At 38.6% G+C, this 15,631-nt stretch overlaps 2 protein-coding genes across 4 annotated transcripts; one reads left to right on the forward strand and one right to left on the reverse strand.

Moving 5' to 3' along the window:
• The first annotated feature begins 4,431 nt into the window (after window positions 1-4,431).
• Window positions 4,432-8,505, forward strand: LOC137728527 (uncharacterized). Of its 3 annotated transcripts, XM_088678493.1 has the most exons (8): window positions 4,555-4,687; window positions 4,791-4,896; window positions 5,884-6,265; window positions 6,560-6,636; window positions 6,760-6,796; window positions 7,027-7,207; window positions 7,483-7,879; window positions 8,050-8,505. In XM_088678493.1, exons 3-8 carry the CDS (start codon window positions 5,953-5,955, stop codon window positions 8,236-8,238), a joined length of 1,194 nt encoding a protein of 397 aa, XP_088534619.1. In that variant the 5' UTR covers window positions 4,555-4,687; window positions 4,791-4,896; window positions 5,884-5,952; the 3' UTR covers window positions 8,239-8,505. The 3 variants fall into 3 exon arrangements, with proteins under 3 accessions (XP_068323391.2, XP_088534618.1, XP_088534619.1); XM_068467290.2 differs by lacking the exon at window positions 4,791-4,896 and having other exon boundaries at window positions 4,432-4,687; XM_088678492.1 differs by having other exon boundaries at window positions 4,501-4,896.
• A 1,265-nt stretch (window positions 8,506-9,770) lies between these two features.
• LOC137730023 (uncharacterized) lies at window positions 9,771-14,205 on the reverse strand. Its single transcript, XM_068469092.2, has 4 exons — window positions 14,044-14,205; window positions 12,125-13,248; window positions 10,299-12,029; window positions 9,771-10,204 (listed from the first exon to the last, which is right to left on the reverse strand). Exons 2-4 carry the CDS (start codon window positions 13,130-13,132, stop codon window positions 10,172-10,174), a joined length of 2,772 nt encoding a protein of 923 aa, XP_068325193.2. The 5' UTR covers window positions 13,133-13,248; window positions 14,044-14,205; the 3' UTR covers window positions 9,771-10,171.
• Between the last annotated feature and the right edge of the window lie 1,426 nt (window positions 14,206-15,631).

The raw sequence follows: 15,631 nt of genomic DNA on the forward strand, positions 1-15,631 counted from the left end.
GGAAAGTTGTCGTCTGCTTAGACTTTTTTACGAAGCGTCCTGCCTGTTGGAGAAATTCCTCCCTGATTGCTATAATGCATAAGGTTTTGATCCCGGCAGCCGAGTCTATGCGCGTTGATCAGGATGTTGTCAAGTGTGCTAAGGAGGCTGAAGTGACGTTGATGGCTCAACTTAGCTCAGTTGCTAAAAAGATCGAGACGCTCAAATCTGAACTCACCGTTTTGAAATGGTTTGATGTCTTTGCCCCCACTTCTATACAGCTGAAGATTACTCATCAAGAGATCATCAACTTGAAGACTAAGCTTAATGCGACTCAAACGATATTGAAGGCTGTAGAAAAGAAAGTCAGTCGTGTTTCTCTGGTGGTCAAGGAACTTGAGTGTGTCAATTTGGAGCTACGATCTGCTTGTTTTGCCAAGGACGAAAAGCTTATCTTTATGCATGTTGAAGTATCTTGTCTCAATGAGGTTACCAGTAAGCTTTAGTCTAAGGAAGTGGATCTGCAAGGTGCGCTGTCTGCTAACGAAAACCTGAGAAAAGAACTGGATGAGCTGCAGGGTGCTTACATTGGGCTTGTTGAGGAGAATGTGCAGCTGAAGAATGAGAAAGCTGGTCACGAAGTGGCGCTTGCTTCTTGTTAGGCCGATTTCTACAAGCTTGGCTATGTAGACCATCTTCAGGGCAGGCCGTCAGATTATGAGTTTTCCTAGAAGGACTTTGATACTTTCTCCAATTTTCCAGTTGATTTGCTTGATTTCTCGTTTAAGGCTATCTTTGGTGAAGCAGCTAAGGGTTAGGCAGTCAAGGCAGAGACGGCTGAGGATGAGCTAATGGAAGTTTTGGCTGCTATTAACGGTGCGACTACTGAAGGCGTGGCAGTCAAGGAACCAGTGGTTGCACAGGCTACTAAGGAATAGTCTTTTTTGCTTAGACTTAGAAATTTTCTTCTTTTCATTTTTGTTATGCTTTATTTGAAATTTGTTGGCCTTTGAGCCAATTTATCAATTTTCTAGAAATTTAATAAACAACTTTCCTTGTTTTGCTTCATCCTTCTATTTTGTGGTGTTTTTTACAAAACTTTATTCTAAAACAGTCAGTTGGGTCAGCTGCCTCAAGGAAATAGCCGATCCCACGTTGCCATTTAGGTTTTAGTTTTGTCTTCGGGGCTTCTAAAGTTTTAGCTGCAAGAGGAAAAATGCGAGATTTTTAACTTATATACACGTCGGCCGGACTCATGCTTCTCGTAGAAAGCAAATGAGGCCCGTGTAGCTACTATAGTCGTGACACTTAACTTTAATGGCTTCTTGAGCTTTGGCCCTCCCAGGGCATGTTGCGAGATTTTTAACTTATAGAGTCGTTAGCCGAACTCATGCTTCTCGTATGAAGCAGAGGATGTCCGCGTAGCTGCTATAGTCGTGACACTCAACTTTTTCCCAACAAAACTTAAACCGTAGATCGTCGGTCAGAAGCGTTGGTTTTAAGTAATCAGACGGGTCCGCATAGTCATATCAAGTGTAAGTCTTGGCTTACGGATTACCTTGGGTTGCCAACCGTTAGGTCGTCGGTCGGGCGTCTTACTTACAGAAGCAGATGACCCGCGTGGCTACTTCAGGCGTCGTCCTTGGTTCTCGAAGGCATTTTAGGCATGAGTTGTAGGCAGAATCAAGCCTCAGAGGCCACATCCTTTCAAATTGTAACTTGATTCCGCAGGTTACTTAACTAGTATTGCAACACTTTAAAACCAAGCTACGTTTATGAAGACTTGCATGTCGAGGATAAATTATCTTATCAGGCGAACTTTTTCGTGAACAGGTGCCTTACACTTAGCGTTTCTTCTGGTTAGAGACCCGGGATCCCGCAGAATTGAATCATTCAGTCGGCTAAGTCTATTATAGGGGAATGACTTTCTTGGCCAATTCTGGGAATCGACCGGCTCAGGTAGTCATTGTATTCAAAAGAAACTGAGCAGTCATACCACCCATACATGTCTGGATATTCCAGATTAGTTTACCCTCTCCTTATTGGAAAGCACACGCCATGTTTGCAGGGTAGAGAGTGTTTTCTGCTTGTCACAAGGGTGGTTGAGGAATTAGTTTACCCTCTCGCACTGGAGAGCTTACCTAGATGGATGTCGGGGAATTAGTTTACCTTCTCGCGCTGGAGAGCCAACCTAGATGAGTGTCAGTATACCCTCTTGCATTGGAGAGTTAACCCAAATAGGGCTTTGAGTAGTTGTTGTATGCAACAGTTGAGCCAAATTTGTGAATAACTTCTTGGATCTTCATTGAGAATAAAGAAACGCATCAATTATGTTGGAAGGTAGAAATTGCATAACAACTGGGATAATTATCGGTGTGCGAGGTCTTGTTCGTCGAACTGCTTGAGACTTTGAACTTATTTGGATAGGTCTAAACAGAGTTCAGGAGGTGATGAGAGATTGCCTCAGGCATTCCTTCACCTTGCTAAATGTGGACTGAGAGTGCTCTGACCTGGCAAAGATGCCATTAATGCACATCGTCTTCAATGGGGGTTCAGTGTCAACTTCCGCTGTTTGCATAAGCCGTGCAGTTGGCTTGTTGAGGTATTCGTCACACCAGCCTTCATTCGTCAGCTCCTCAAGATATTGCTTCCATTTCAGGCAGCCGATGGTAGTGTGACCCAGCCCTTAGTGGAATGTGCAATACTTTGTCTGATCCAGCTTAGTAAGATCACCCTTTTTGGTTGATGCAGTTCGAACCATGATTCATTCTTGAGCTTACAAAGAATCTGGCCAATCTGAACTGTGAACTTAGTGAACGTCTTAGGTACTGTGTCATCTCTGTTTGGGGAACGATCCCTGCGCTTATTTTTTTTTTTTGTTGCTCGTTCCCGCAGGATTGCTTAGCCTTATCCCACAATGCGTGCTTTTCTGCCAAAGCGTATGAAGCTGCCAAGGTCAGTTCCCCGCGCATGATTAATTTTTTCGAAAAGTGGGTGATCTCTGGGAGCCCCTTTCAAAAGGCTAAGCATCCAATGCTGTCATCGCATCCGATGATCTTCGCCTTCTCCGCCTTGAACCTCTTGACGTATGTGTGGAGCGTCTTATACGAGTACTTTTTCATGTTAAAGAGGTGGTCAGACTTCTTTTTGATCAAGCAGTAGGACGAATATTCCTTAGTGAACCAAGGAAAGTTCACTGAAGTTCCGGATTGAATGTGGCGGCAGGGTGTGGAACCAGTTTTGTGCTTCGCCTTGTAGAAAATGCACCTGCAAAACAATCAACACATTTGATCAAAGACCTAAGCCTCACGTGCCCACGAGGTGTTGGTGGGGTTAGGCCAATGGATCTCTGATGCCTAAGTCAATTTCGCTAAGAGAGTAAAGTGTTTAGGGCTTTTTAGGGGTAGCAAAAGCTCTGAAAATTTGGTAGAATATGGGGTATTTATAGGGATAGGGCCAGCCATAGTGTAAGGGTTTTACCCTACACATGGCGGCATCTTATTGGCCAAGGTGTTTATAGAGAAATATTCTCAAAATATTCTCAAGATATTAAATAGGAAATAATATCTTGAGATAATGATGTAATTATCCCTAATTTATTTAAATTGGGATTACTTACTTGATTGGAGTCAATCTTCAATTGGGAATGTATTAAAGATAGGATTTGGGTAATTAATTCTTATATTTAATTCTTTGTTAAGGGCAGGTGAGCTGTGGACAGTCGTATTCAGCTGTTGGGACCTTCAAGGGTGTGAGTTGTTTGAGGGAGTATCTAAGAAGCTTACCCATTTATTGAGGGCAATCTTGTCTTTCTAGAATAAAAATCCACGTGTCGCCTCTAGAATTTTTGAGATTATTTTAGACTTCACACATATTACTCTTGTATTAGGCTTAAACACACTCACACGAGAGGGGACAGACCTGTTGAGAGAGTAGACTCCATATTAAAATCTTAAAAGCTTTGCATATGCTTATTAATTAAGAGTTTAGTTACTCTTCGTATTGTCTCCCAACTTTCTTCGATTAACCCGTATGAAATCAATCTGCACAATTGGAAATTAGGTTGCAGGAAGTTTGATTGATGTATGCCTGCCATTTGTGTTAGCTTTGATTAGGCGCATGAAGTCGCACCAAAATTGACCAGTATTCAATCTCAAGAATTCTCAATCACCATGCATGTGGCCCCCTACAAAATTCCAGTGTTTGTATGAAACAACCTTACCAATAATGTAAGGAAATTGAAAAACCTTAGCACGACACACGAAAACAGCTGCTTGTTGATATTGGGGAAAAGTCCAATTTTAGGTGGGAAAGAAAATGGAGAGTGATGAGTGATGACATATAGAGGCCCCACCTCACTCTTTCTCAAACAATCAATAATTAGTTGATTACATTAACCTAGATGAAACTTGCTCAACAGAACAAAATGTTGATTATCATTAATAAACCAATAGATTAGGGAGAAGTCTCCCCAGAGGTCAAGTGCAAGACAATTAAGATAACCACGAGCATACTGTGTCTATGAGAGAGCTAGAGAGAGAAAGACATACACACAAACACACAGCTCAGAGAGAGAGATTTTAAAAGGACACAGGTGTAAAAACTGAAAAAAAGGAGATCGAGAGGCAAAAAGGGTGGGAGAGGACTCACATGATTTCCAACAATATTCCAAGGAAGTTGCAGCACTGGCATGATCTGTATCCATAATGTGAGTATTAAGTATTAACTTTCTTATGCCATGAAAGTCTTGGAATATCTACATTTGGATGACCTTAATTCCATGGTTTGGATTCTTTGGAACCAAACAAAAGCTCCCAGAACCGAGAAACACTTAAGCATCTCTGTCAGGCGCTTCCCTCACTGCATCTAGGCATCGATTATAGAAAAAATGTTTGATTACTCGGAAGAAGGATTGAGGCAAGTACTACTCTCACCACCAATGGTGTTTATATTTTGGGGGAAAGAAAGTGAATTGCAAAGTACACTTTACTTAAGCTAGTATACTTGATTGATTTTTCTCCTTTGATTTCTCTTTGTTTTCCAAAAAAATTCAAAGTAATGATGTATTGATATGTATAGTTTTTTCAAGAAGACAATGATTGCGATTCATGATTAATTAGTGTCTATTGATTATTCTCTTATTTTTCTTCATTTTTCGGTCGTAGTCTCTCATCCCTAGTTTACGCAGATCATAAACAGCATGTTTTCTTTGAGAACTAATTAACCTTTAATTAATCACACAAAGTTGATTTTTTTTTTTTTTTTTTAATGGGCGTAAACAAGGTGATTGTTATCAGCTTGTTTTTACTGGATAGATAGGATCATTATTTGCAGCCTAAAAATTCAGTTTCGGTACACAATGATTTTCGATCTACTGCTAATTAAAAATTAAGATCTCTCGATCTATCTCTATCTCCCAAGAATTAATCATAACAAAACCCCATTTTTTGTATGAATATATTTATGAAATGGGGGAATCATTAAACATTAGAATATGAGAGGTAAAGCTTTAATTTCTTTCTTGTTTGTTAATTGATTCCAGACGGGCAATAATAGCTGAACTCTTGTCAACATATTGATGATTATATGAAACTCTTGTTCTCAGCACACTAATAACTTCGATCTTTATTTTCTTAATCATGTCCACCACTCAGGGTTTCTGTTTAAGTATATCTTTAAAAAAAAAAATGTTTTTTTCTCTATCCACATCTTACTAAATAAGTTCGTAGGATGACTAAGAACATATAGTACTATAACCAGGAGAGTTGGAAATATATCAGTAGTTGTATCTCACTCAGGTGGCAGTAAAAAATACTGCTAAACTACCAATTAACAATAGTTTAATTCCCTTTTCTTGTCTAGTGAAATCCACTATTTTAACTTCTGGTTGGTGTTAATTTTCAGCAACGCACGGGCCTAGCTGATAAAGAGGAAACTAATCATTCTGGGGAACTAAGCAGCTAGCTAGCCATAATGGATGAGCTAGAATTTGGTTATCAGGAAGCTGAGAAGAGTAACGAGATCAGCGAGGAACAAGTAGAAAACGGATCAGTGGGATCGTCCCAGAAATTCTCATCCTTCGATTTGAATGAAGAAGCAAGTAGTGACAATGAAGAAAGAGGCCAAGGGAATAAAGCTGCAGATAATGATATCTCTAGTGGAGGAAATGAAGGGCAGAGGGTTAAAGTAAGGCAATATGTGAGATCGAAAATGCCTCGTCTTCGGTGGACACCTCAACTCCATCTTTCTTTTGTGCACGCTGTTGAAAGACTGGGTGGCCAAGATAGTAAGTTTCTAGCTAGATACGTATAATAAATATGTATATATCCTTTTACATCAAGATGAACAGTACTTTCTTGCCCTACATGCGCCTCTCCAATAATAAGGTTTAGAAGTAGATAGATTTTTTATTGAGAGTATGGATTCGAACTTGAAATCGCTTTTAATACTTAAAGAAAAGAAAAAATACCATGTACTATATAGGAACATTAAGATCAAGTTACATTATTATTATTATTACTTGACTTAATTACATCCTCTTTGCATTAATAATGTTTCTGTTCTTTTCGTATCGATGCAGGAGCAACTCCCAAATTAGTTCTTCAGCTAATGAATGTGAGAGGACTTAGCATTTCTCATGTAAAGAGTCACTTGCAGGTTCGGAAATAATTATTTTGTCAAAATAATCATATCCTTATAATTAATCAGATCCTGATAGACTTAATTCTTTTCTTTTCCAAATTACTAATTCCTCCCAATCATGCATTTTCCAATTGTCAGATGTATAGAAGTAAGAAGCTTGATGGGAATGGCCAAGGTAAGGGTTGATCTGATATCATCTTTGAGTTTAGTATAAAATTAGCAAGGTTAAGTTATTTAACAACTTTTTCTGTTTAAAATAATTCTTCTAAAACTGTAGTAGTCTAAATTACAAACAAAAACTTCCGGAGTTTGTCATTTATACCAAGTCCTTATGTGATAAATATTGTTCATGGAAAAGAAAGTGAAAAAATTTATCCATGAATACAAATCCTATTTTTGGTGCAGTATTATCTGAAAACCACGAATCCAAGCATGGGAGGGATTACATATCTTGCATGGTGCACCAAACAATCAACCAGCCTCGGCGACATGTATACTTTAGAATGGACAACGGTGGCATCGTTGTAGCAACAAATCCACACGACTGTCATAGCCAATCACAGCCAGATTTTAAAGCTAGCTCAAGGTATATATATGTTACACACTAACACTAAAAGAAATCAACATAAATTGTCACTGACATCGTTGGCACAAGATGAGATGGCTAAAGCCGTTAGTGACTTATAATAAACATGCTTGGTAACAATCATTAGGCACTGATAGTGACTTTAGCCACCTCATCTCGTGTCATGACTAATGTTAGTGACCAATGATGTATGTATTTTTTTGGTTTTGTAACTATATTTCTCTTTTATCTAGCCATAGGCTCTACAATCATGCTTCTATTGTTGTTATAATCAGGTCAAGCTCTCTACTAAACAAAGAAGTCGCAAAAGGCAACAACTCGAACAAATATATAGATTCAATCTTGCAAACTGTACCAATAAACCCTAGCAAGTTTCCTGAGGAAAAGAGGTGGCCTCCATTTGAAACGACTAACAAACAACAATGGAGGGCTAAAAGAATACCTGCTGCCAAAATCAATTGGTCGGATAATCGTAATGGCTCCCAATCTGACCATCTAATGCATCATATGCACACCACACCAAGGTTGATAGGGGAATCTCACAATTTAAGGCCACCAAACTCGCACCTTGGAGAGAGCAGAAACGTAAGGCAATTTCCATCAAACGCACACAATTCTATCACCAATTCCAGTTGCTACAAAACCGAATTCAAGTCGCCATTTAGGTTTGAGGTATGGTTTACAGTCTGCAGATTAGTCTATTGATATATATATATATATATATATGTATGTATGTATGTATGTATATGTATATGTATATTATACATTTCATTACTTTTTAACTTTGATTCCGTACATGTTAATTCTTATTCATCTTAATTACTACCTGAATTCCGTTACAGTTGAATGCAGAAAAATTTTCGAAGTACAAAGAATGGATGCCACAACTGGAATTGGGTCTGGGCCAAAGAGTTGAGAATTATGAGGAAAAGAAGATTACTTCCAGACATCGTATGGTTACTGAAGATCATTATGGAACTGGGCAAAGAGTTAAACAGGAAATTAGCACTAAGCTTGCTCTTTCTCTTTAATTCTTGTTGTCGACCTAGTCTGGTCGACCCCACATATATACTGAGGTGCAAATAGTGAATATAGAAGTATATCCAAACAAATTTCCAGTCTATACTAATTAATGTCATGGAGCCACCCAGGCATTGAGGAAGCTGGTTAGTGATTCCCAGGTATATATCTCCATCGTCTTCCCAAGACCCCCTTGGCTAGTCCTGTGTCAAAAATTCTCAACGTACTGTGAAATACTTGTTCTAAAAGCATTTGTACAAGCTTAGGGTTTTTCTTTCTCTCTTTTTTTGGTGGTGCTTTCGGTTTTGACTCCTTAAACCCTCAATGGTATTATGATAACAAGGTTTTGCATCCATGAACGAAAGGGTCACAAATTTACAAGCCCCAAAAATTTTACTTCGTTTCATTCTGAAGAGTACTAAGCATGTTCGCTAAGTCTTCGGGTTAGTAGCTACGTGCACCTACTTCCAATTGGCGGGTAGCAAATGACACACAATTCTCGAGTTTAAGAAACAAAAATAAAGATTGTGCATTTTGGCTAGAGACTAAGAGGATATATATGCTCTAGTACACATCCGAGTTCGAGTCCTTCTCATAGTTTAAATCAGATAAAACTTTAATGTAAATATCATTTCAATCAAAATATAGAAGTACCATAATGTTTTGGTTGCTTGACTAACTTTGATATTAAAATAAAAAATTTATGGAGGGAGTTAAAAGTTGAAGTACAAAAGAAAACATAAAACTAATTGATTTGTTCCTTTTTGAAGGAAAAAAGAAGAAAATCCTTGCATAGACATGTTCATGTTTCTCATGTCAAATAAACAATGAAATGAGAAATTATTGTGTGATTCTAAATTAAGCACTGTTTGGTAGTATAACCAGTTCACTCTAACACATAAATCAATTAATAATATCCAGGTGTCAACTGCATAATGAAAGTTGTCCGTATTCAATAAGCAGTTGTCTATTTAGTACATAAGCTCACTTAACAACGGGCATCATATTATTAGACTTATTCGCTGCTTGATAAATGCTAAGAAGACTCTTTTAAATTGGAACTTTTCATGGACCTTCCGTCACCTCATTTTTTTAGCACATTATTTTATAACGTTGGCATAGAAATTGTGCTACAATGATGAGGTGTCGGAGAGTCTATAGAGATTCTTACTTTTGAGAGAATATTCTTAACAATTCTCTTCGGTGCTTTATACAGCGTGCCAAACGAGGCCTTAAAAGCATAAACTTCTCGTTGACTCATACTATAATATAGATTGGCGTATAACGCGATTTTGTTCGTATGTACTTTCAATGAAACCGAACATTTGAGGCACTCAAGAATGGGCTCTCAAAAGTTACCAAGGGATTCATAATTTCTATTGTCTGGTAGTTGAACAGTCCAGAAAATTACATGGGCCTTCTGTAGCTTAAGAGCGGGGGGTGTCTTTGAATTCATTTGTCTAGGGACAAATGAAATGCTGATGGAATCTCAGCTTTCATGCTCCAGGAACAATCCATCACAGAAATATACAAATACTTTTACTGAAGCAAAGAAACTACAAACCTGAAATATACAAATATTTTAATGATCAGTAGCAAAATGTAAATGAATGATCATCTTTAGGGTGATTGACTTCCAAAAATATCAAAAGCCAACATATTAAAAGCTACTGATATGGGAATTGCTTCAACTACAAGGAATTTGTAAGAGGAACTCAACTGTAGATAGGTAAAAAAAATAAAAAAAAAAAGAAGCCAAAAGCAGAATCTGAAAACCCAAGTTGCTTATCTGGTATACAGTAGCGAAAACAATTGGAGGAAGAGAGCCTCCAAAAATAAATTGGCCAGCTCGAGTTAGCTACCTCGGATCACCTTCAAACCAACCCTTCCGACGAAGCCAGCAAAACAAAAAGAAAATTTTGGAAGACCCAGGCAAATCTTACTCTAGGATTGCTGAGAAAAATGAGTAATTAATTCCTGTCAAGGTATAAAATGTTAGAGCTCCCTTTGTCACAGAAAACTTCTACTGTATACAAAATTATGTGAGAATGAAAGATGGTGAGATTATTACCTCAGAGTAGCGCACATGATCATGACGCGAATTGGAAGTTTTTACAATGGTTTCCCACTTGGTACTCATGGAGGATGTCTCCGATTCCAGCCTTTTAGTATGCGCATGTGAAAATGAATTTCGTGAAGAAATTGACGAAAGGGTAGACCAAAGCCAAGACTCGGAAGGTGATCTTGGTAGAGGTGGGGGAAGAGGAGACTGTATAGTTATAATCTGACCACTTTTTCTGTCCAGCTTTCCATTAGTATCAGAGTTTGAATAGTTAGAGGCCTCAATTTCCTGACCAATTCCCAGCAGAGAGTCCTTCATTGCAACTATTTGGCCTTTGAAGTGTGATATGTCACATAATGAAGATGAGTTGTCATCAGCAGACTCGAATACTTCAGTTTCCAATTTGCCACCAGCCTCGAAATTATTCAGGCATTTGATGTCTTGAAATGGAGATTCTGCAGAAGAAGTTTCTTCCATGTGTCTTCTCTTTAATAAGGTCTCAAAAATTTCATCAGCACAGTCGACTTGTTCTTTGGTATCGAAAGAACTGGAATTCGAATCTGACAGTTTGCCAATATTTACAGTATCTACATACAGCGTCTTCTCAACGATAGGGCTCTCAGAGCGTGGCCCTTGTATATTTCGTTGATGGCTTGTTACTTCCTGAAAGCTGTGACCACCTTTTTTATGCAAATTGGACTTACTATTGGCTTTGGTACTCTCTTCTCTGGGAACGCCAAGAAATCCTACTCCCGGAAATGGAGACTTAGGTGCTTCATTTCGATAGGGGGATATGCAACCACTTCGTGAATGCCTGAAGGGAGATGACCTACCTTTGTTTAGATCACCGGAATGTGTATGGCGACTAGACTCACTTACCTGCTTGTACTCTAACTTCTGAAGTTCAGCTGAATGGACTCCAAGAGGTGCTTCATTTCGGTAAGGGGATATGCAAGTGCTACGTGAATGCCTGAAGGGAGATGACCTACCCTTATTTAGATCACCAGAATGTGCAAAGCGACTGGATTCACAAGCCTGCTTATACTCAAACTTCTGCATTTCAGCTGAATGGAACCCACGAGGTGCTTCATTTGGATAGGGGGTTATGTAAGTGCTTCGTGAATGTCTCAAGGGAGATAACCTACCTTTGTTTAGATCACCGGAATGTGTAAGAAGACTGGATCCACAAGCCTGCTTGTACTCAATTTTCTGCAGTTCAGCTGAATGGACTCCATGAGGGGCATCATTTCGATAGGGGGATATGCAAGCACTTCGTAAATGCCTCAAGGGAGATAGTGTACCTTTCTTGAGATCACCAGAGTGTGTAAAGTGACTGGATTCACGGGCCTGCTTATACTCAAACTTCGGCAGTTCAGCTGATTTGACTCCACAAGGTGCTCCATTTCGGTAGGGGGATATGCAAGCACTTCGTGAATGCCTCAAGGGAGATAACCTACCTTTTGTTGGATCACCAGCGAGTGTAAAGCGACTGGATTCACCAGCCTGATTATAGTCAAACTTCTGAAATTCTGCTGATTTGACTCCACAAGGTGCTCTATTCCGGTAAGGGGATATACAAGCACTTCGTGAATTCCCGAAGGGAGATGACCTACCCTTCTTTAGATCACCAGAATGAGTAAAGCGATTGGACTCACCAGCCTTCTTATTCTCCAACTTCAGCAATTCACCTGATTGGACTCCACAGTTTGATTTGCGCTTATAAGCAGCATCCCAAGCATGCTAATTAAAATCATACGAAAATGTCAGAATTTATATGATTTTGTTATCGGAAAATAAATAAACGAAACTAGAGATGTGATAGTTTCTAAAACAACCTTGTTGAGTTGTTGGCTGTGAGACCGACCATAAGTAGATTTTTCTGGTCTTGCAACCTTAGAGGACGAAGACATGAGACCCCGGGTCTTAACTTTCATCCCTGGAATTGGACCTAAGAGGCATAAAGAGTTTCGCAAGCACAACCGGGGAAACAACCCACAACCCTTCGCTGAAACAGAGCCAGAGGGATCGTAATCGTCATCTTCTCCTTCACTTTCTTTTTCCTCTTCGTATTGTCCGTGTTGCAGTTCCATTTGAGATACTTGTTCCTTAGGTAAGGGCCTCGTATCCTCACGGCGGATTACCCTCGTGATTCTTCTTGGCGGTTCAGGTGCAGCTGTATGCTGCTTCTTTGCAGCGTGAGGTGTCTCCAAAGACATTGCCTTGGCTGCAGGTAAGAATCGATTCATCATGAAATCCCGGGCTTGTGGATCAATAGCGGAGGGTCTAGATGGCTTCACGTCTGCACTTTCAGATTGACTGAGACAACTTGCACTACAGTTCAATGAGAAAGACTTCGTAGGGGAAATCGTCTCAAGTGCATCCGAATAAACATCATCCTCATTCTGTAATTCCAAGGCCATTCTCTCGTTTGTTACATCTTTCGAGCACTTCAACTCCTTCACATTTTCTTTCAAAGAATACGCTTTAAAGTGGGGTGATCTAGCCTCATTTTGATCTCCATAGTCCCTTTCTGAATTATGTTTTGTAACATCTATAACCTTTCCCCGGGGAAGCCTCGGAGTAACTGAAGCCTCCTCTGTAGGCTGAAGCTCTGCCTCATTGTCTTCCTTGGCTTTTCCGGGGATGTGCTCCCAGTGAAAAGGAACTGCAACCGGTTCTGTCACCTGCTCCAAACGAAAGTCTGATTTGTAAGAAGGAAGAGTATGCCGCCCATCGGGCCTCTGCATTATCTTCTCTTTCTCTCCATCTGCGATCACTTGTGTTGTAGCAATTCGTCTCACGGACAGAAAAGGCGCATTCAAATTCAGTTTCCTTTCCTCCATATATACTGATTTCGATCAAGCCAATGTTCTTTAATCCCTCTATACTTCAAGGTTCAACAACAGGGGTGGCAGAAGAGATCATGGTAAATCCGTTCGCATCCGAATTTAAATCAACTCTGAAAAGAAAAGGATTAAAATTACTGTAACAATCCATAGTTTTATCAACCTAACACACACACACACAAAAAGTACAGAAAAAATTCACACCTACACAGATAGGCCAAATCAAATATCTTTAACTAAATAACGGAAAAGCATTTAGTAGATGAACTAAATTTTACCTACTCTAACAAACTCCAATGACCAAAAGAATTACTACTGCTCTTCTGGTGAATAAAATTAACCTTTTCAACGACCTCAAACCCTCCCAACAATCCCATCAATAAAATCTGATAAGCAGAATGAAACCTTGAAATGTGTGCCAAAGGAAGAAACTTTATTGTGAATTCTAATCCAAATTTGTCTAATTCCAACATCATACTAATTCAACAACACAACAAAAGCAAATCTTTATCTCACTAAATGGATTGACTGTATGAATTATAGAACGCCAATGCGCTTGGTTTTACTCCAATGGTTTTACGTTAAGTCTTCCGTTAACTCCAAGTACTCAGCAATACAAGAATGTTCCAAACAAAAAAACCCAGAATTTAAATTAATGTATAATTAACACCATCAGTCACTTCAAGTTGTACTTGTACATCAGAAAGTTCATATTTTTTTGGTCTGATTCCAACATCATCCCAACTCAAAACAAAGGGAAACAGCGATACCAGAATGTTTCGAAGAAAACCCAGAATTTAAATTCATGCATAACTTACACCATCTGTCACTACATTGAAGTTGTATATCAAAAAGTTGAGAAATTTATCAAAAACTCTCCATTGAAGAAGATGAGAGAGGAGGCTTACCTGTGAGAGAGAGGTTGTTTCGAGCCTGTGTGCCCTGATGAAACTTGGGCTCCGAGAATGATGCCGTGTGGTGCGGAGAATGAGTGCAAACAAAGAAAATAAAAGAGCCAAGAAAGGTAGGAGAGAGAGAGAGAGAGAGAGAGAGAGGTGGAAGAATGTGAGAGTGCCTTTTTTTTAACTTTTCAAAGAGTGTATGTAGTGTCGGACATGGACGAAGACCAAACACATGCAGAGGGTAAAGCTAAACACAACATAGTACAGTACTTTCGTTGGATCGATCATTTTGCTTCTCCTTCTTCTTCCCATACGTGGACCCATTTTTTAGTATGTTATGAACACGACTATGCAGCCGTACAATTTTATTTAATTAACACATGATATTTGTATACTTGTCTCATAATATACGATATATCATTTTTGTTATCTACTCTTACTAAAACATGTGACATTGATACACCACTTGTTTCTTGATATTGGATTGATGGAGAGGGAGATGTGGTCATGGACGTTACGGTTGGGAAACAGTGACAGTTGCTACTTGCTCATCCAAGCTCCTTTAACTCTTCAAATTTGTCAAAATTGGTGGACTGACCGACTTGTTTATTAAGCCTTCAGCCATGACTCTTTGTCCACGTAGCATTTAGATAGTAATCACCTTTTATTATATTTATATACTTATTTATTTAGAATGAGAAAGGTTATGAATTAAAAATTAAGTATTTAGAAGAACATAAATGGCATCGAGATCAATTACTCTTCCATAATTAGTCGAATTCTTAGTTTTTCAGTTATTGTATATAGGATGGTGTGTGGAAAACAATATTTTTTTTATTTTTTTTTAATTTTGTATGATTAGAAATATGGAGACCCTGAATAGGTGAAATATCCATATGTTAATAAACACTGAAAATATCAAAATCATAATATTGAATTCTCATTTCAAATAAGAAAACATGCATGTGATGAGGTTTTAGGCTAAAGTCGCGCTTCGGAATGTTTATTGAAAAACAAGTATGCCCGTAATGAATTTATTTTAGTTGAAGGCATTTTGTTAGAGCCATACCATCATTTTTATAATAAAAAATTCAGTAAAAAAAAAATACTTGAAATTACTTCTTAAATCACAAAACCGAAATAGTATTTTTTGGGTCGAATAATTTGGATCTATTTTTAATGGACTCAATGACTCGCAGTGAAAGTGTGGCAATTGGAGGACCCATTGGCATGTGATGATGCGACTCTCCAACACTTGTTCCACCCTTAATTGTATTTAAATATTCAATCCAATTTTCTCCGGATGTGAGAGTTTTGTCAACAATTTCAAAGAAGTTCGGTTTTGAATTGGTCACCAACAAAGTAAAATCTTTTGTTCGATTAGTCTCTAAAAAGTATGAAAAATGCATAACATAACATGGTAGGTTCAGTTATGAACATTGTCAATCTGCTTTTCTCTTGATTTAAGGGATTGATTGCCCTTAGATTGCGGATACCAACTTTTGACTGCACCATAAAAGCCATTGGGTCTAAACCATTCTTAATTGGGCTTTTCTTTTTTCTTCAAACGAATAACATAAACTTTATAAAGAAA

Source organism: Pyrus communis, chromosome 10 (assembly GCF_041283825.1).
Source record: "Pyrus communis isolate YQ-2024b chromosome 10, ASM4128382v1, whole genome shotgun sequence".
Classification (NCBI taxonomy): Eukaryota; Viridiplantae; Streptophyta; class Magnoliopsida; order Rosales; family Rosaceae; genus Pyrus; species Pyrus communis.